This window comes from Oreochromis niloticus, linkage group LG1, assembly GCF_001858045.2.
Source record: "Oreochromis niloticus isolate F11D_XX linkage group LG1, O_niloticus_UMD_NMBU, whole genome shotgun sequence".
NCBI classification, from domain to species: Eukaryota; Metazoa; Chordata; class Actinopteri; order Cichliformes; family Cichlidae; genus Oreochromis; species Oreochromis niloticus.
Genome location: NC_031965.2, coordinates 17,194,909 through 17,215,052, shown reverse-complemented (window position 1 = coordinate 17,215,052; position 20,144 = coordinate 17,194,909). Strand labels below are relative to the sequence as shown.

General features: G+C 38.9%; 2 protein-coding genes across 7 annotated transcripts in view; both read left to right on the top strand.

Moving 5' to 3' along the window:
- LOC100709700 (ephrin type-A receptor 6) overlaps positions 1-10,344 on the top strand; it is a 69,943-nt gene extending 59,599 nt beyond the window's left edge. For 3 of the 4 annotated variants that reach the window (XM_005466902.3, XM_019357620.2, XM_025905717.1), the window contains 9 exons: positions 1,471-1,541; positions 5,101-5,226; positions 5,823-6,008; positions 6,130-6,191; positions 6,288-6,497; positions 6,596-6,745; positions 6,904-7,097; positions 7,668-7,817; positions 9,539-10,344. In XM_005466902.3, coding sequence (XP_005466959.1) covers positions 1,471-1,541; positions 5,101-5,226; positions 5,823-6,008; positions 6,130-6,191; positions 6,288-6,497; positions 6,596-6,745; positions 6,904-7,097; positions 7,668-7,817; positions 9,539-9,653 — 1,264 coding nt within the window. In that variant the 3' untranslated portion in view covers positions 9,654-10,344. Of the gene's footprint in view, positions 1-1,470; positions 1,542-5,100; positions 5,227-5,822; positions 6,009-6,129; positions 6,192-6,287; positions 6,498-6,595; positions 6,746-6,903; positions 7,098-7,667; positions 7,818-9,538 lie in introns of those variants that run through there. The other variant, XM_019357633.2, reaches the window with a different exon arrangement.
- Positions 10,345-12,412: 2,068 nt separating this feature from the next.
- arl6 (ARF like GTPase 6) lies at positions 12,413-20,009 on the top strand. 3 transcript variants are annotated; one of them, XM_013271671.3, is made up of 9 exons: positions 12,415-12,596; positions 13,497-13,650; positions 14,283-14,344; positions 14,500-14,568; positions 14,646-14,740; positions 14,924-15,053; positions 16,109-16,164; positions 18,835-18,897; positions 19,407-19,546. In XM_013271671.3, exons 2-8 carry the CDS (start codon positions 13,531-13,533, stop codon positions 18,858-18,860), a joined length of 558 nt encoding a protein of 185 aa, XP_013127125.1. In that variant the 5' UTR covers positions 12,415-12,596; positions 13,497-13,530; the 3' UTR covers positions 18,861-18,897; positions 19,407-19,546. The 3 variants fall into 3 exon arrangements, with proteins under 3 accessions (XP_005466958.1, XP_013127125.1, XP_003445759.1); XM_005466901.4 differs by lacking the exon at positions 18,835-18,897 and having other exon boundaries at positions 12,413-12,596; positions 19,407-20,009; XM_003445711.5 differs by having other exon boundaries at positions 18,835-20,006.
- Positions 20,010-20,144: the final 135 nt, after the last annotated feature.

Below are 20,144 nucleotides of genomic sequence, written 5' to 3'. Positions count from 1 at the left end.
GGGTCCATCTACTAAAAGTTTCAGACGAGTTTGAATTTCAGTGACCCCAAGGCCACAGGTCAAGTTTTCTGAAAATTTTCTGAATGCAATAACTCAAGAGGAAGGTAAACAGGTAGCAGTGGCAGCTGCCAGTATCTTTTTATTTTATTGAATCTTTGAAGAATGTCAACGTTAGCACAGTTTGAAATGCATAACAATGTATTTTTGCAAAGACTGTTAGTTGAAAACTTGGCATTTCTTGGCACATCCTCAAAACCCTTTAATAGAAAACTACAGCAGGTCAATAATATCTGAAAGTCCTTAAGAAATATGAAAAATAAAATCCGGCACAGACCTGGCACGGGACCATAGAGATGCATCTGGCCCTTCAGTTGATCCATCTACTCTTAACTGAAGCCTCAGCAGAAATGGTCTCAATCCAGTAAAAGCATACCTGGATTTAAAAAAAAAAAAACACACAGAATGAAACATTATCAATCATGAATTTACCTTTCCAGAGTGCAGACCTCAACATTACTGAACATTTTGAACAGAACAAAAGACAGCCAGCATCCAAAGTAGAGCTTTGAATGTCCTTCAAGATGCCCGAAGAGCTACTCCTGAAGACTACTTAAAGAAATTACAAGAAAGTTCCAGCTGTTTTGAAGAATAAATATGGTCATACCAAATATTCCCTTTCAGCTTTTTAGAATCATACAATCTAAGATTTCTTATTATACACTGTATTCCTATATATTTGTCAGTAAACTGGTCCACCTATTCCCCATTTTTCTGGACAATTTGCAGAACTGTAACTGGCAATGAAAATGTTGCAGAGGTAACCAGGTGTCTGCTTTAAACCTGTTATAATGTTGTGCAGAAATGATTTTCATATATAGTTGCAGCTTTTTTATGTGTGAAGTGGGGACAATACCAATCCAGAAGAGTCTCCGTGTGAATTCATTATCTCATTGTCTTTGAACCAGGTTGAGCTGAATCCAAATATCAATAAAGTATTATCTTGTGTAAGTGACTTGTAAAGTGTGTAAATGAAGTGCAACATTTCAGAAAAATGCAATCCCATGATGACATTTTCAAAGAGCAGCCTTCTTCTTGGATAGTTTTTGCAAAGAGGATCTAAATTGTTCTTTTTGCTGAATACAAGTGCTTGATTGTCAATTGAGTCCCAATCTGTGGAGCCCTGAAAGTTTGAACATGTGGGGCTCTGAATACTAAAATGGAAGAAAAGAAGAAAAAAAAAGATCTAAATCAAGGAAAGAGCAAAAATTGCTCTTAAAACAAGTGATAGAAAAGAACATAATGGCATAATGTCGGTTTTCACACAGACATTTTTTGTGGGATCACAGAGAGAAGCCAAATGGCAAAAAAAAATTCCTCATGCTTCATGTTGATAATGTAAACTAATCTACCTTCGTTTAGCATTTTCATTCAGATTTTTAACTGTTGTGTTAATCTGGCTTACACGTGCAGGTGTCAGGGGTACATTAAAGCCAGGATGAAATCAGAGGAGAAGAGGAGGACACGCTTTCACAGTGGACACGGTGGGTGTGTGTGTGTGTGTGTCTGTATTTAATATGGGATTTCACACAGGTAAGATGAGTGCGGCAACATTTGTTGTAATTCCCAGGACTTTAGTTTTGCAAGAAGTTATACAAAGCGTGGTCACTGTTTGCCTTGGAGCAACAATTCTTATGCATTATGCATTTTTTATATTGTCATGAGCAGAATTTATGGACTCTCTTATTTTCTGTTGAATGAAACTCGGTTATTACAGTTCAGTTTTTTTTCATTCCTGTTATGGCTCAAAAACAAAATAAGCCCAAAAGGATGCATTTAAAGACACTGGTTTATTACAGTCCATCCACGTGCTGGTAGATAGGGCGGATTGATTTGGATTTGGAGCTTGTTCAAACTAGCATTAGACGAATGTTAGTGTGTATTGAAAAAAGATCAAAGCCAAATAGCCTTTTAAAAGAACTGATTAAGGCAAAAAATGAAACTGCAAGTGATCTTAAAAAGCAATATTCAGGTAAGAGTCAGATATGGATCAATCCAGCCAATATAGGGCAAATATTAGGTTAAATGTACTTATTAAAAGAAGTTTTTTACAGTTAAATCCCGCCCCAATAATTACAAATCCAGGTATAGACATATATGGATTCTAAAATATATTTTTAAAACTCTAATGTCAGTCAGTAATCCAGAAAGCAGAAGATTAACCCGCAGTGCCAATGTTCCCTGTTTTTGTCGTTTTAATACTTTGAGTAAACACACACATTGCATCGTCTTACAAAACACAAAAAGAAATGCCTCGGTCTGGCTCACCATTGAGCATGCTATTGGTGAGATTCTGACTCTTAAAAATCCATTTCAAGTCCCTTCTCACTATGTTTGGGCTTTTGTCACACAGATTGGGCCTATTTTCTGTGCTAAATCACTCCCAGTTTGCCAGAAACCCACTATTGGTTTTTTGACAAAACTTGCTGTTCCAGTTAATAATTACAGTGGTGCTACAATTACAGATAAAAACAGGGTTATAGATTGCCCCATAGGGAGGATGTATTATTGTGCCCTGTGTTTTACTTAGGCAATTCAGTGAGAGCTCTTGTAGGATCCGATTTGAGGCCTGCAGGGAAACAAGTTTGGCTCTCGACACAAATCTAACAATTTTACCTGTGTGTGTTTGATTTGGGGAGTTTTTTTTATTGATCGAGAAGAGCATTAAAGACTGTGAGGAAAATATTGTAACATGCTGACATACCATTTCCTTGTCCTTTGGACACAAGGCCCATCTCTAAGTGTGCACTGCTACTGTTTGTGTGCAGGTAACTCATCTGGTTCTTCATATAGTGCAGCAGGTAAATGACATTAAAGGGAAATTGTTCACATTTGGTACATACACTCTTTTATGATCACATACTTACTGTGATTAATGCTGCGTGTTTGTTCTGAATCCTCTGAAGCATCCATCTAGGTTTGCATGTTAATGTTAAAAATGCATTTATGGATGGAGCTCATGCCGCACTTTGAGTGTTAGGCAAGAGTAATAAAGCACTCTAATAATTGCAGTCAGTTTACCAAGGACTAAACTGGGAAAGGATAAAACACTAATGAACTTACGACAGTCAGCTTAGTTACAGGACTTACTCAGTACAACACCGCAGTGGTGCCACCAGTCACCTCACAGCATAAAGGTTCCAGGTCTGAACCAGTCCAAGGACATGCTTGTCAGGTTATCGGGTGATTCTAAAGTGTCTGCTGGTGTGGCGGTACATGATTATCTCTCTGTGTTAGCCTGTGAAAAAATAAGCAGTTAAAAACGTTGATGACAGAGTGCGCCAGTATGAGAGAGCTGAGCCAAGGGTAAAAAAGCTTCATGCACTGAATTCATAAAATTCACTCAATCGCACCGGGAATAAATTGGCACCAGATGAATGTTAAATATCTGAATCTAGTTGTATGTATGAGTAAAAGGGTAATCCCTCAAGCTGGACAGCACTGTTCCTGGACCACTGGAGCAGCATGTAACATATTATGTGTAAACGCAGTTATCTTGTTTTACTTCGAACAAACCAGCTCTGAGGAAGTTTTCAAGTAATACATCTGACTTGTTAAAAGAATTCAAAATTAAGTGTAAAATTTCCAAAATTTGTCAGGTGTATGACACTCTGTAGTGAAAAATGTTGTTTCATAAAATGCAAAGGATGGCCAAATTGAAACTTTTTGAAAATTTAAGTGGCTAATGGGATTTTGCAGAGGAACAAACACTCATATTTTGGTGCTTGCATCCATATTTGATAATTATTTCAGTTATCTGCTGTGCTAATACTGCTCTCTGAGTCTTTTCCTCTATGGTGCCGGAAGTTGGACAGAGATTTTTTTCAGCAGCTTATTTAAGAATGAGTCTAATTTTACTTTATGCCAAACAGTAACAATGGCCTTGCTGATACAAATGTACTTTTATGAGTCATTTCTTTCTATCCAGTAGAATGAAATTTATATGAATCGCACCAGTTTTTTCTGTGCTATTTGTTCTTTGCTCGTTTGTGCTTGGGAGCCATCATCCAGGTGGGGGGATGCCACCAGGCTCAACAAACTGGTAGAAAAGGCTTGTTCTATTATAGAGCTGAGCTTAGACACCCTGGAGACAGAGGTGGGCAGACGAAGCCTTCAACCTTCCACAACACAAGCTGACACAGCTATAAAGTACATTTAGTCCCAAGCTCATCTGCTTGAGGTGTAACGCGGACAACTTCCAGTTATCATTCGTGCCAGTCATAATGCACACCACTGCAGCAGCATCCCCAGCCTCAGCCAGAGAGGAAGATGCAGAATTCTAACTGTCTGCAATGTCTTTTTATACTGCTCTGGGGATTTTTTTTCAGCTCTTTCTTTCTCTTTTTCTGCCCCCTTTTCCATCCCTTGACAAAATAACAGAAAAACCTCACAATATAAAAGAAGCAAATAGTCGACCAATTATAGACTAACACAGTTGAATAAAGAATCACCTTCTCTTGCACAGTCTGGCTTCAGTATAACAGAATATCCTACAGGCTTAGAGAAGCCAGATAATGACTTTATGCTTGCAAATGCTTCAGGTTTTGAATAGATTAAGAAAATATGCACTGTGGTTGATAAAACTAATATCTGTTTGGGAAGAAAGTTTTCTCATGCAAGTCATGCAGGACGAGAATTTCATAATCGAATAACCCATCATTCAATGTCTCAGTCTGAGACAAAGTTAAGAGATCTTTCATACCCTCCTGGACCTGATTAGATAATGTTAGATATGAGAATTTCCATACCTTATGTGTAAAAATCAATCATTCACTCAATCAATAAAAATTAGCATTTTTTCCCTGGGCAGAATTCATCTTTAGTTCAGTATGTGTTTAAAAACCCTTTAACAATCTCTTCTGAGCACATGTGTTTAACACTGTTCTCTCTGTCTGGGTTTGTGTCCTTGTTGTGGAGAAATGTGTAAGAACTTTATCCTACTTGTACTCATGTATCAAAGCAGTTCAACCTCATTTCTAACTTTTATGTGCTACCTCACAATATACATAACACAGTGCATTATATTGTCTGTTTCTCTTTTAGTCCCATTTTCTGGAATAAAGACCTATGTGGATCCAGATACATATGAAGACCCCACTCAGGCTGTGGAGGAATTTGCCAAAGAGATAAACCCCTCTTACATATGCATTGAGAGGGTGATAGGCGCAGGTAAAACAACTAATACAAATCAGTAAGTCGTGATAATTCATCGGATGAGATAGACATGAGAGGCAATCCGGTGTTTGCCACTACTTCAGCCTGGGTGTCTTTTCCAAGAAAGTGATACGCAGGCATTTGCAAAACTTCCCAGCAGTGTTTGTCTGCTATATAAAAAGAAATGCTGAAGCATATTAGGATTGGACCTTAGAGATGCTAACACTGCAGGCTTTGAATAATGGAGTTTGATGGTTCATTAATTTGAACAGATTGTGTCGGCTTATAAACCCCTGAGTAATTATAAAGGTGCCCCCTTTCAGGGGTTTCTGTAATATGAGCTCCATCTGGTGGAGCCCATGTGCAGTTGCATGGTTTTAAATATGGCAGACAACTGACTGTACAGTAGGCCTAGCGGTAATGAATTTCATATATCCCCTCCAGTGATTGGGCTGCATGTCTATCAGAGTCATGTTTGTTTTTATTTCGTCTGTCGTTTTCAGTTTAGACTAAAAATTCAGGAACAATACCCAGCATTTAATCTATTTTCTAGTTTTTATTTTGAATATGTTTTATTATGTAAGTGAAAGAAAGTCTACTGTGTTTTGTAGGTGAATTTGGAGAAGTCTGCAGTGGCCGTTTGCGTGTACCAGGCAGGATGGACATCTCTGTGGCAATAAAGACCCTTAAGGGTGGTTATATGGACCAACAGAGACGAGACTTTTTGCGTGAGGCCTCGATCATGGGGCAGTTTAACAACCCCAACATCATCAGGCTGGAGGGAGTGGTCACTAATAGTAAGCTCTTTACACAGCTTGACTTCCGTTTCGTGTTTTTGGGGGGGGGGTTTGCATTTTTGCAGTTTGGTCTCTTTGCTTTCCGTTGAGCTGTCAAATCAAGTCCTTCTCTTTTCCTCAGGCAGACCAATAATGATAGTGGTGGAGTACATGGAAAATGGAGCACTGGACTCTTTCCTCCGGGTAAGGGGAATGCATGTTCACACTAGTACGGTGCATTCCTGAAGATTGTCTTCTTCACACGCTGTTTGTCCCCTCTCGGTCTTAATACCACCTTAGGCACGTGATGGTCAGTTCACAGTGCTCCAGCTGGTTGGCATGCTCCGGGGCATCGCAGTTGGTATGACCTACCTTTCAGACATGGGTTATGTTCACCGAGACCTAGCTGCTCGCAACATCTTGGTAGATGAAAACTTGGTGTGTAAGGTCTCCGATTTTGGCATGTCCAGAGTTCTTGAAGATGACACTGAAGCAGCCTACACAGCTACAGTGAGTGCAGCTCCTGGAAGATTTTACAGCATCAATAATGATGATGAAGTCTGAATATCACCCTAACAAGAGGATCCTGTGTTTCTATTTTGCATTAGGGAGGAAAGATACCAATACGCTGGACAGCACCAGAGGCTATTGCTTATGGAAAGTTTTCCTCAGCTAGTGATGTATGGAGCTATGGCATTGTCATGTGGGAAGTGATGTCATATGGAGAGAGGCCCTACTGGGAGATGTCCAATCAAGACGTAAGTTGCTTTTCGCTCTAAACTCCTCAGCATGGTCAACACTTCATTCAATTTCTTGCAATTCAATCTCTTGTATGAGGAGTGTAACTCTTTAAAAAAATGAATCAATCATTGTTTTATTTGAGATTCAACAGTATGTTTACTGACATTCATCTCAGGTCATTTTATCTATTGAAGAAGGCTATCGTCTGCCAGCACCAATGGGCTGTCCTGTGACGCTGCATCAGCTGATGCTACACTGCTGGCAGAAGGAATACGGCCAGCGCCCACACTTCAGTGATGTGCTGTCGTTCCTCGACAAACTCATAATTAATCCCAGTGGGCTGCTGAATCTAGCCAATGATGTTCAGAGGTAAGTATCAGATAATGCAGAGACTGTTTCTATTATTTATATACAGACATTGAGACAGTGTGGACATCTGGAAAATATGGAGCTGTTCTGCACTGAAAATAAGGCAAATTCATTTTTCCTGGTTTTGAGTACAGTTACGACTATAGCATGTTGCTTTGCATAAAAAACATTGAAAAAAATACATGCAGTCATGATGGCATATATGACTATGCATGCATTTAAAAAAACATACACAAAAATATGAGGACACATAGAACCACGGTTAAAAGCATTTAAGCATAAACATTCAAGATGCAGCATGGGGGCATTTAACTATACAGAAAGGAATGTCTAAGAATTATAGCTACATAATTACAGTACTAAAATTATTAGGTTTGACATGTATGTGTCGCATATTACTGTAGCACCCCAGTGCATCACATCATAAACCAATAAAAATGTTGAACCTGAAGAAAACTATCAGAAAAGAATAGGTAGGTATAGGTATAATTTTGATTGACTGGTAATTCTTATGCATCTAAACTGTTTATTCAAAGAATATTTCCTGTGTTTTTCTCTTTGCCATGTCAGTTTCGCTGACTCCCCAGACGACATGCCAGATTACCCTCTTTTCATCTCTATCGGCGACTGGCTCGACTCCATCAAAATGAGCCAGTATAAGAACAACTTTCTTGCAGCAGGATACACAACGCTGGATTCTATTTCAATCATGAGCATAGAGTGAGCAGAGCCAAATTATACAGAGAGCAGCTACAGTATCAAAACGTACACTAAAAGGAAACTAAGTTGCATAAAACGAGCAGGAAATTGTGACACTGTAAAACACATGATTCAACTATTGAGTTTTGTCCAGTGCTGTGCAGTTGTCTTTTAAATATCCTATTTTTCATGCTGTGTGTGCCTGCTGGTTTAACCACAGCACGATCAAGGAACTTGAACTACAATAATGTGCTAAAAGCCTAAAATTTGCTAGGAAAACAGGAAATCAGTATAGGGAATTATTGGAATATGTCCAAACATAAATGGAAATCCTGTGTATAAGGAGGAAAACAGAGCTTGTAAAGTTTTAAAAAGCTTCAAAGTCATATTTGGTATGGCTACCTTACCTACTCTTCAACACAACCTGAACTCTCTTAGGTAAGCTTACTTGTAAGTTCTTTGAGTAGTCTTCTGGAACAGTTCTCCAGGTTTCTTTAAGGACTTTCAAAGCTCCTCTTTAGATGTTGGCTGCCTTTTGTTCTGCTCTCTGTAAAGACGATCCCACACTGCTTCAATAATGTTGAGATCTGGTCTCTGGGGAGGCCACTCCATGACTGATAGTGCTCCATTATGTTTTTCTTTCCAGGAGTGCTTTTACTTCATTGGCAGTGTGATTGAGATCATTGCCATGCAGAAAATGAAACTGTTGTCAATCAGATATTTTCCGGATGGCATTTTCTGTTTTCATGATTCAATTTGAAAACATCCCCAACACCACTGGATGAAATGCACCCAGAAACCATGACACAGGCGCCACCATGTTTTACACAGGGTTGTACACACTTACCATTGTGCCTCTCTGACCTCCTCCATAGATACCGATGCTGGTTTGACCAAAAACGTCAAATGTGGATTAATTACTCAATCAGGCCTACTGACACTGATACCTCAGCCTTTTCTCCCCCTTTCCCTTTGTTAAGAATGCTTCTTGACAGGCACCCTCAATTGAGACCACTTGTCTTTGCTGAATTTCTTTTCCTGGTTCTTAAGAAATTTACTTTCAGATAGTGTTCATCTAAAGCCTTTTACTTCTTCTTTTGTACTCCACTTATCCAGTTTCCTCTAATTTGTTAAGAACACACTGCATATTATGCAAAGATATGCCAGGTTTTCAGCTAATAGCACTTTGGGAATCATGTTGTTGGTACAAAAAAAAGCTCATGTTTGACAAACCTTGTTGTCATTGACATTTTGTAGACTCAACTAAAGAAACTGTAACAAATTATTTGTTTTTGCGACATACAGGTAGTAACAACATGCCTAAAAATATATGTGGACACAACACTAATTCAGGTGCTTTTTTATGTTTGTATAATTTGTCAGTGTTAATCACCTTAAAAAATAAATGACTTCACTAAAAATGAGTGATAAAGCAGCCAGTCCAAAGACGAGCTTTGGAGAACTATTGCTCAAGACCACTTTAAAAATTACAATAAAGTTTGCCTCCTTGGACGTAAATTATTGAGAAATGTTGGATCAAGACTTTTACACAGTACTGTATGTCAAGTTTAATTCACATACGCTGACTGTGTAACATAAATGACAACACTGCCACTATTGTGCTTTCATGTTAAATGTGGTCATTGTTAACACCGTCAAGTTTTTGCTTGTTACAGTTTTGTGTTTTCCTTGTTGTAGAAAGTAGGTCTGCTGTTCTTATCTCTTCTCTCCTCTTTCTTCAGTGACATCAGACGTATTGGAGTCTGTTTGATTGGCCATCAGAGGAGAATCATAAGCAGCATACAGTCCCTTCGCCTCCAGCTTCACCACATCCAGCAGAGTGGCTTTCAAGTGTGAGCCCATTGCACAGAGTCAGACTGTGTGTACAAACTGAGCTGGAAACAAGTTCCTTGGCATCGTCATTCAACTAATTGCACAAAACACCAGACTCTTAGGTGTAGCAGGTACCACATGCTGCTCGTATGAGCGCGGTCTGCTGCTAGACCACATGTGGTCTAGTAAGCACACACTCATCATCTTCTGGATCATTATCAATACAGCCTCCACAACAACCAACCTCTGGCGTTGGCCAAATGCGGTCTCTTTATTATCTCAGCAAATACTAGCATTCACTTGAATTTAGGACTTCTTTTCTCTAGTGTCTATTCAAGTGTTCACCAATACCTCTTCTCTTTCCAAGTGACAATCCAATGGTTTGTATTGACTTTGAATGGTCTAAAGTTTGTTACCTCATGACCAGAGAAGATGAGGACAGGAGAAATCATTTGGTGATGTGTGGTACAGTGCGTGACTTTAATAACTACCTTTCCAGCTGGTTTATGAAACACTTCACTTAAAAGAATAAAGATTGACCGGATGGTAAAATACAATCATGTTTTTTGAACTGAAGACCGCTGAATGTCAAAAGATTTTATAGAAATGTATGTTCTCTCTTCATGATGATGCAGTATGTCTTGTACAAAAAGTCTTGTGAAAATTGTATGTTTTATCCAGTATGTTGGTTCCTGAATAAACAACCCTATTTTAATACTTAGTTTTCTCTCAGACTTAGAGAAACATGTAGCCTCAATGTCTACATGCGCCACACATTTCATTAGGTACACTTTGCCAGTACAGGATTACACCTTGAGACAACAAGGTGTTGGAAACATTTTGATATATGGAATAGAGGTTTTCTGAATAGCTGATGGAAAACAGGATGTTATTTACATCAACTTGGACTCTATCATGTTGCAACAGAAATCAAGACTAATCAATCCAGGTAACATCTATAAAAACCTTCTGTTTTTGGTGAGTTCGTCTGAACTGTAGCCTCAGTTTCCTGCTCTCAGCTGACAGGAGTAACAAAACATCTGCTTCAAAGTTTTAAGGTGATGTGTGTTCAGAAATGCTCATCTACATACCTTGGTTGTAATGAGTGGTTATCTGAGTTGCCTTCCTAGCAACAGTGTCTCCATTCTCTTCTGGCATCAGCAAGGCATTTCAGCCCGAAGAACTGGCTGGAACACTGAGTGTTTTCTGTTTTATTGACCGTTTTCTGTAAACTCTAGAGATGGCTGGGCAGTTTCTGAAATATTCAGACCAGCATGTCTAGCACCAAAAACCATGCCAAATTATGCTTCACTTAAATCACCTTTTTTCCTGATGCTCAGTGTGAACCTCAGCAGGTCTTATTGACCTGCACTGAGTTCCTGCTCTGTGACTAGTTGAGAAGATATTTGTGTTAACAAGCAGGTGAACAGGTATACCTAATGAAGTGGCAAGGGAGCCAATTTCAGACACTCACACACACGCACACACACAAACACAGATGTCCGTGGATGCCATCTCTCTCTCAAAAACAAGTTATCTTAATTGTCACTTGAGAGACTGACACATTTTCTGTGTCACTGTCAGGTGAGTTTGTCACATGGGTGCTTGTCCAAGGTGCTAGGTGAAAGCCATATCTGGCCAAAGTAGGTGTTCAGTATGTATGAATTTTTAGATTCTGCGAGAAATGCTGCTTTTTTATGGCTTAGAGTCATTATTTTATATCAGAACTGTCTATAGGGATTTGCACTTAACAGTGAAAATATGTAGTTACACAATATTTTGGACAGTAAAAGGTAACATAAAAGTAGTTTGGTTCTCAGTATGTTAGCGATGTCTTACCTATAAGACATCAGTAGATTAATTAAGACAACAGACTATTACTTTACTTTTAAAAATTGTTTGTTCTTTATGATAATTTCAGATTAATTATGATAATTTCAGATTAATTGTTTCATGGTTGTATTTTCTTTGATTGTGTTTTTGGTGTGTTTCCTTGCGTTCCCTTATTTTAGATAATAATATTGTTTTAGAAAGTGGATACTGTCAGTAAAGATTAATATGAACATGCCATTGCTTGTGCCATAATGTCACCTAGAGCAGGGGTGTCAAACTCTTTTTCATCGTGGGTCACATACAGCCCACTTTGATCTTTAAGTGGGGTGGACCAATGAAACTCCCCTTTCTGACCATGTAAAGACAGTCAACTAAACATTTAATCCCTGAAATATTTAAACATAAGAAAAAGAAGTGCATTTCCAACAGTATTAGTTTTTTTACATGATAAATGTGTAAAAATACAGAAAATGTTCTGGCAGCTCATTCCCCCCATTCTGTATTTACAATAGCTAAATGTATAATATAGTTATAAATAAAGGTATTTTTAAAGCATTTGATATTTATTTTTTTGTCATGAACCCACTGTAACCCCCCCCCCCCCCCCCCCCAAAAACAGAAATTTCTTTAGTAGATAAGTGAAAACAGGAACTTTTCTGTGATTTAATTGTTTATCTATTACTTTACTACTTTAGTGTAGTGTGAATGGCAGTGGGGGAGGTCCATATCAATAGAGAAAGCTGTAAAACATAAATACAGTAAAATACAGTTCAAAAATCTTCACATTTTCCAAAGCCATCCAGTGGGCCTGATTTCAGTCTTTGCCGGAGTGAATCTGCCCTCTAGGCCTTATGTTTGACACCCCTTGCATGCCTAGAGCCTGGCTGCTAAATCACATCCCGGTATCAGATTGGAAGTAAGTTTTCTTCTGCCCTGTAGGGGGCAGACTAGAGTCAATTCAGTGGTCTCCCAGCAACACAGTGTAAATAACTCAGTGGGTTTTTCAGCAGGTCATGGAGCTTAAGAGGCAAGCAGAGAAATGAATGCAAAAACGATTTAATATTAAGTGAAGTGAAGTGAAGTAAAGGGAAGGGAAGTGCGACTCGAACGTAGGCTCTCAAGCTAAAATTACAGGTAAAGTACATCTCCAATATACACTTTAGCACAGGATAATACAAGCTAACCATAGCTAAAGCATCACTAGCTATCGTGGTAACGCTACCATGAACTGTGTTGCCTTGATGGCTGAGACTATTTATTTAAATTGCCGATATCGAGTACCGCACAGGGCTTTAAAAGCCTACCGCGTTAAGAGGGCTCGCTGATGTAAAGCTTGTGGAAAGAGGTTGGCTAAGGCTAACTAGCGTCAGTAACAACAAGAGATTAACGAAGTAGCTGTTAGCGACTGTTAATTATATTCTAGAGCCCACTAAGCACGTTAGCTGAGGCTAACAGTAACAAGGTTAAATGTTGTTGGGTTTGGCGAGGCATAAACACCAACGCTATTTCTTGACGTTACACTGTCCATCTGTTAGTGCAGCTACTTGAGTGTGAATGCTAAATATGCAGCAGAAATGTGAACTTGTTCAGTTTTCGCTGTCCCTTTGGTGATCTCAGAGCTAAAGATGAGTACTGTAACTATGCTAGCAATGAAATATGAAACATGTTTCCCACACAGGACACGTTCCCATTCCCATAAAATCTAGATTACCGAATTATTTTTGTAGAAGTGGCCTAATGTTATCGAACAACAACAGATAACATTATGTCGCACAGCCCAGTCACTGTGTGATTACATTCGGGGTCACCAGGCTAAAGTATAACATCTAAAAATGTAGTTCTTAGGACTGACTTGTTTGTTTCTGATATCCATTGCATGTGATTAGCAACAGGTGGGTGATCAGTGGGTGACTACAGCTTCTTTAGGGTTACAGGTCCTCAGGACACGTGAAATACCCTGTATAATCTCCAGCACTTGCTGTAAAGTATTGCTGTATTCTAAATGTTTCTGTGTTTATGTTATGTTACTTGAAGGTCATAAAGACAGCTGATGGTTGCTGAGTAGCCAATGGGGTTGTTTGACAAGTTGGCGGCATGGCTGGGCTTAAAGAAAGAGGTGAACGTGCTGTGTCTCGGTCTGGACAACAGTGGAAAAACCACCATCATCAACAGACTGAAGCCCTCGAATGTAAGTCTTTCTAATACAAGAGATGTTGCATCACTCATCTTTATGCTGATAACGATGAGAAAGGTGAAGGTGGGGTGTAAGGGGTGGAGATGGGTGTCAGGGTTGATTTATGACAGAAGGATACCAACAATAGTAAAAGGAAAGGTTTAGAAGATGGTAGTCAGACTTGCTATGATGTATGGTTTGGAGACAGGGGCACTGACAAAAAGACAGGGGGCACAGCTAAAGATGGCAGAGTTGAAAATGCTCAGATTTTGTTTGCACTGACCAGAATGGACAAGAATAGAAATGACTACATCAGAAGGACAGTTCAGGTCAAGCGGTTCGGAGACAAAAGCAAGTCTGAGATGCTTTGGACTTGTGCAGAAGAGGGATAGTGGATATACTGGAAAGAGGATGTTGAACATGGAGTTGCCAGGCAGGAGGAAAAGTGAAAAACCACAGAGAAGATTTGTAGATGTAGTGAAGGGGGGCATGTAGGGGGTTGGTATGACAGAGGAGGATGTCGGGGATAGGGTGAGATGTAGCCAGTAGAATGAGAAAAAGACAGTAGAGAGAATGTTGCTACTACTAAATACTGTGTTTCCCGCACCTGAAGCTGCTAATGAAAACATGGTGCCCTTCTTTTTCAGGCCCAGGTACAAGATATTGTCCCAACAATTGGCTTCAGCATAGAGAAGTTCAAGACATCCAGGTAGCTGCTGTGGTTTAATATTGAATTGAAACCCAGTAATAAACTATTGTCATCCTTTACATTTTTGAATATCTGTTACAGATTTATATATTTTGTTGCTTGTCCCGTTATTTACATAAACTTCATACACATGTGATTTTCTTCTCTTCTTCTAGTCTTTCTTTCACAGTGTTTGACATGTCAGGTCAAGGCAGGTACAGAAACCTTTGGGAACATTACTACAAGTGAGTGTGATCCCAAAACAGCCTTTGCAAGATTTTTGTTGTTGATATACGTTAATTAATCTCTCTTCTCTTCCCAGGGAAGGCCAGGCTATCATATTTGTCATTGATAGCGCAGACAAACTGAGGATGGTAGTGGCCAAAGAAGAACTGGACACATTACTAAATCATCCTGGTAAGGGGGTTTTTTAGCCACTTGTTCACATATTATTTTTTTGTAAAATTAAATAAAGTTTAAAGGTTTCTTTTTTAATTACCTTGTTAAATTTAGTTTCAAAATATTGTTCATTTATTTGAAGCTAATAACATTTCTAATTAACAGCGCAACGCTGAAACTTTAATCTCTGTCTCCTTGCAGATATTAAACACCGGAGGATCCCCATTCTGTTCTTTGCTAATAAGATGGATATGAGGGATGCTCTGACTTCAGTTAAGGTCTCACAGCTGCTGTGTTTGGAGAACATCAAAGACAAACCCTGGCACATCTGGTACGAGCTTTTACTTTTATGTCATTGCCACTGAAGCAGTGTAGTTATTATAGACACAACAGCTACACTGCAGTCTGATGTGAGCATACCAGCACCATTCACGGTTTTCCTGATGCATCACATTATAAGAAAGTCCATTTCGAGGGCAGAACAAGTTTTATTACACAGCTTACAAGTTTGGTTTTTTGTTATTGTCTGGTGTACGATCATATAGGACTAAGATGCCCAAACTGCACTGATCACTTCCTCTCGGCAGGAGTCCAGGATATTAATACTGGGACATTTATATTGTATGACTGGAAATAGTTCTGATGAACATCTATGTTTCAGTTCACTTTTATTTATACAGCACTAAATCACAACAACAGTCGCCTCAAGGCGCTTTGTATTGTAAGGTAAAACCTACAATAATACAAACAGAAAAACCCAACAATCAGATGACCCCCTATCAGCAAGCACTTTGGCGACAGTGGGAAGGAAAAACTCCCCTTTAACAGGAAGAAACCAGTTGGGATGATGGGAGGAAGACTCTTCACTGCTACACTAGAACATTTACTTCAGTGACCTGAGACTAAATTACCCTATTGATTGACACAAGCTCATTAACACTTGACAGTGAAAATAAATATTTTTTTATCTTTCACCAGAACAAAAAATACACAGAACCTTCTGCGATTGTATTTCTTTTTTTATCCTGGTTGCAGATAAGATATATTATGTATCTTATTATATGTCTTATCTTCATATATTATGAATTATACACTGGCACTTGGTGCACATTGTTAAATCTAAACATGGAAGAAAGAAATTAATTCCCTGTTCTGTGCATGATTTCTGTGGAAAGGTCTTTATATCTTTATTTGGGCCAGTGACACCACACACAACTAAGCGTAATAAGAGTATCCCATGTTAAATCACAAGACTGACAAAAAACCCTAAATAGAGATTTGTTATACGGTGGTTAATGGATTTCTTTCGATTTGCCTTTGCCAAAGCGGTTACTTGAAGGTTTTTTGCTTTGTGCTTTTATCAGTGTGTATTTTGATATTTTTCAGTGCCACCAATGCTCTGACAGGAGACGGTTTACAGGAGGGAGTCGACTGGTTACAAGGTATAGTAGGAATGCATATACATGAAAATGCACTAGTGAGTTCATCTCACAGTGTAGTTCACTGTTAACCATTAGAATACATATTACATATATTTTAAATAACTCTCAAGATTTTATACAGTTTGGTTTCTTTTGGGTGGGGGAGCTTTTCATATGACTGTATGCTGTACTGTGAAACTAACAACTGTATTTTTCGGACTATAAGGCGCACTTAAAATCCTTTAATTTTCTCAAAAATCAACAGTACAGTACTGTAGTCGGGAGTCTCGCGGAGTAACCTAGGTCCAAACTCCGCTTCAGGTCCCCAAAGTCAAACAAACACTGCAGCATCACTGAGCATTAAAAACTGTCTAAATTCTTTCATCTTTAATAAAATGATCAATGTTACTACTTTACCAGGTGTAACAATTAAGTTTAACATCTAGGCATCCATGAAAACAGAATCTATTTCGTTTTAACGGAGTTGGAAGTTAACAGGAAGTTAGCTTGCTAGTTTCCACCTACATGGTAAATGGCCTGTATTTGTATAGCGCTTTACTTAGTCCCTAAGGATCCCATAGCGCTTTACACTACATTCAGTTATTCACCCATTCACACACACATTCACATACTGGTGATGGCAAGCTACATTGTAGCCACAGCTGCCCTGGGGCGCACTGACAGAGGCGAGGCTGCCGGACACTGGCGCCACCGGGCCCTCTGACCACCACCAGTAGGCAACAGGTGAAGTGTCTTGCCCAAGGACACAACAACTGAGACTGTCCGCCAAGCTTTAGTTTTTGTACAGATGGTTTCCTCTGTAAACTTTGATATAGAGAGGAGTTCATGGTCAACTCAGTGACTGCCAGGTGCCAAGCTATCGTGGCTGCAAAACAAGCCTAAATCATCATCACCCCACTGCTGTGGTTGAAAGTTGGTATGAGGTTTTTGTGCTAATATGCTGTGTTTTGGTTTTCAGCAAACATTGCGCTGTGCATTATTGCCAAACACCTCCACTCTGGACTGATCTGTCCAAAGGACATTGTTTCAGAAGTCTGCAATTTTCTATTTAGACAGAATAGGCTTTTTCCTGGGAACCCTTCCAAGGAATACACACTTGTTCAGTCTTTTTCAAATTTTACTGTTGAACTTTAACATTTAATATACTAACTAAGACCTGTAGCATCTGAGATGTAACTTTGACCTTTGTGTGAATTTACTGGGAGATCCACTGCTGTTAACACACAACTGCCAAAACTTCTGTGTTTCTAGTGGTGCTCGCATTTGCTGATCATCAATTAATCAAGTGTATTTGATTAGCAGCACCAGGCTGCCTCATATCCTCTTAATTACAACGGAAGCAGTAAGGGTGCACTTAGGCTACGTTCACACTGCAGGGGAAAGCGCATCAAATCCGACTTTTATGTAGTGTTTTATGTATGACTTTTTTGTCATACCATCATCATATCCGATCATGGTATGACAGTGTGAACAGCACAAATCCGATATTTTCAAATCCGACCTGGGTCACTTTCGTATGTGGTACTGAATCCGATACATATCTGATGTTTTAGAAAGCGACTGCTGTTTGAACGGTCGTGTCGCATTAAATCCGTCTTTTACGTCACTGACACAAGACAGATGCCAGTTATCAGCGCCAGAGAAGACATCGTGAACGCTTCCTGGCCATCCAGTGTAGATGTTAGTGAAACTGTTTGGAAGACAACGTTGGAGAAACGTGAACATTTTATTTGTACTGTATAATCTGCAGATTCTGACAGAAATCTGCAACTATCCTTTGAAGCACCGCTCCTCTCTAAAACAGCAGTAAGGATAATTATTAGGCCATATGTAAATAACAAAATAACTTAAAGCAAAATTGAGAAACGTGAAGTCCGAAACAGTCAAACAATACTTTTGCACATGTGGGCCGCTTTGAGGGTTCACACTAGAGCGCGTTTGCTGTCACATTTTATTTGTAGTGTGAACAAGCAGACAAAAAAATCGGATTTGCTCAAAAAATCGGAATTGAGCATTAAGACCTGCAGTGTGAACGTAGCCTTAGTTCTTCACATGATTGCATACAGTCCTACGAAAACTGTCTTGTTCGCACGACTAGTTGATAATCTATCTTATTTTTTTCATGCCTTTTTTGGAAAATTTTCAAATATCTTTTTGTTCAGCATATCAGAGTGGGTCACGTGTTTTATGTCATTAAGCAAAGCACAGTGTGTCCTGCATCGTCATATTATTTTTCTTTTTATAACATGTAATGCTCTCACTAAAATCCTGCCATAGATCAAATTATGCAGTGAGTACTAAATGCTGTGTTGTCTTATTGTTTTGCTGTCTAGTAGATTGTATTCAAAGTTAGTTGGTTAGTGGAGAATAAGATTATTCGGGTGTAACAGTGAACCATGCCTAGATTTGTACCCTTTCCTATATCCTTAATAATGATGTCAGATTCATAAAGGAATGCTCTGCTCTGACGGTTATCGCTTAATTATTGAATCGTCAGTTTAACGTGGAGTTAGAACATTCATAGAATCAATGTGTTATTGCAGCATATGCCATTTTCTCCACAGACGACTTGGTCAGTATTCTGGTTTCCTGCATCATAAGTGATAGCAGTGCATAAATGAAACCTGTGCTGTATATTCCTTCTTAACCAAACTTCTCACTTTTTTCCAGATCAAATCAAAACAATGCGAACATGAGGGCGTGAAGGGGCATCGGCATGAAGTCGCAGCATTTGTTAGTCTTTTATTACGACCAAAATTCAATGTTCATAATGGGGTTTTTTTCAAATTTTGCATTAATCTATTTTTTTGTCATTCGGAAAAACTTGGTATCAGTAAGAAAAAGTAAAGAATGAATTGACTGTGAGGAAAAGGTCAGTGAGAAATCTGTGTATAAATTGGTGACTGAAGACACGACAAAGTGCTCATGTTTAAAATTTGTAATGGACGTTTTGAAAGGAAAAATAATATTTAAAACATTCTCTCACCGAAGAAGTCTGTTTCCATTTATATCATCCCTTATTGTGTCCTTTTCCCCACTGACTCACAATTCATTTCCTCTGCACCATTACAGCAGGAGATAAATGCTGTACTCTGAAATTTTATGGATGCTTTTTGAGAGCCTCCATATATCACACAAGTTTCTAAAAGACAAATAATTTGGGGAAATTAGTGAAATATTTTTTTTACCACCTCTGACATATGCCAAATGCTCTCTTATTTTCTTTTTTTTGTGTTTCTCAGGGCCACTGCGGATACATTTCAATCTATTGCTGTCATATATATCTTCAGCGTTGGCAAATCTTCTGCTGTTTGTGTCGTTAATACCAAATATTTTCATGTATTCCACTGTGTCGCCTTTTTCAAGTTTGCATAGAGGGCCATTTCACTGCCGCGTTAAAAGAAAACAGCAACAGCTGTTACGTTATTGCAGCTAACATCACATGCAGCTCAGCTTTGTGTTTGATAGCCATTGTTCCAGTTGTAGTCGAAGTTACAAAGTTGTTAAGTAAGTCTAAGTGTATTTTTGTTCATGGGTAACAGTAACTGTAGGGTCTAGAGATCAGTTACCTAGCTGTAAAATGATTTTCATACACGATTGTAATGCTAGCCTGTAATGTTTGTTTAAAAGTATTTTAACGTTTTCCTTTTTTTGCCTTATTTCATTGCTGAAAGGAAAATGTATCAAACATTGTGCTTCTTAGAGCTGACTGATGGTACTTGTGATCAGAAGGCAGACCTGCTAAACAATACATCTGCTCAGTCTGCACCAAGTCAAGAACGCAAGCCTTTTGTCCTGTGCTTTAGCTGACTGAAAGCTTGCATTAAAAACAAGTACAGATCTGACTGTGTGCTTGCATTTTTGGGTGTGTGTGGGTGTGTTTGTCAGGTCCCATCCCCTTAATTGAGCTTTAAATTAAAAATGAATCCTTTTCAGTGTTTTGGGTGCTTTCAGGGTACAAATCTCAAATATTGTTTCGT

Excerpts from the sequence above, each read along its gene's own strand:
- arl6 (XM_005466901.4), top strand. The coding sequence starts at position 13,531 with ATGGGGTTGTTTGACAAGTTGGCGGCATGGCTGGGCTTAAAGAAAGAG. Across the intron at positions 13,651-14,282 it reads ACAGACTGAAGCCCTCGAAT|GCCCAGGTACAAGATATTGT; the intron begins GTAAGTCTTTCT and ends CTTCTTTTTCAG. Across the intron at positions 15,054-16,108 it reads GACAAACCCTGGCACATCTG|TGCCACCAATGCTCTGACAG; the intron begins GTACGAGCTTTT and ends GATATTTTTCAG.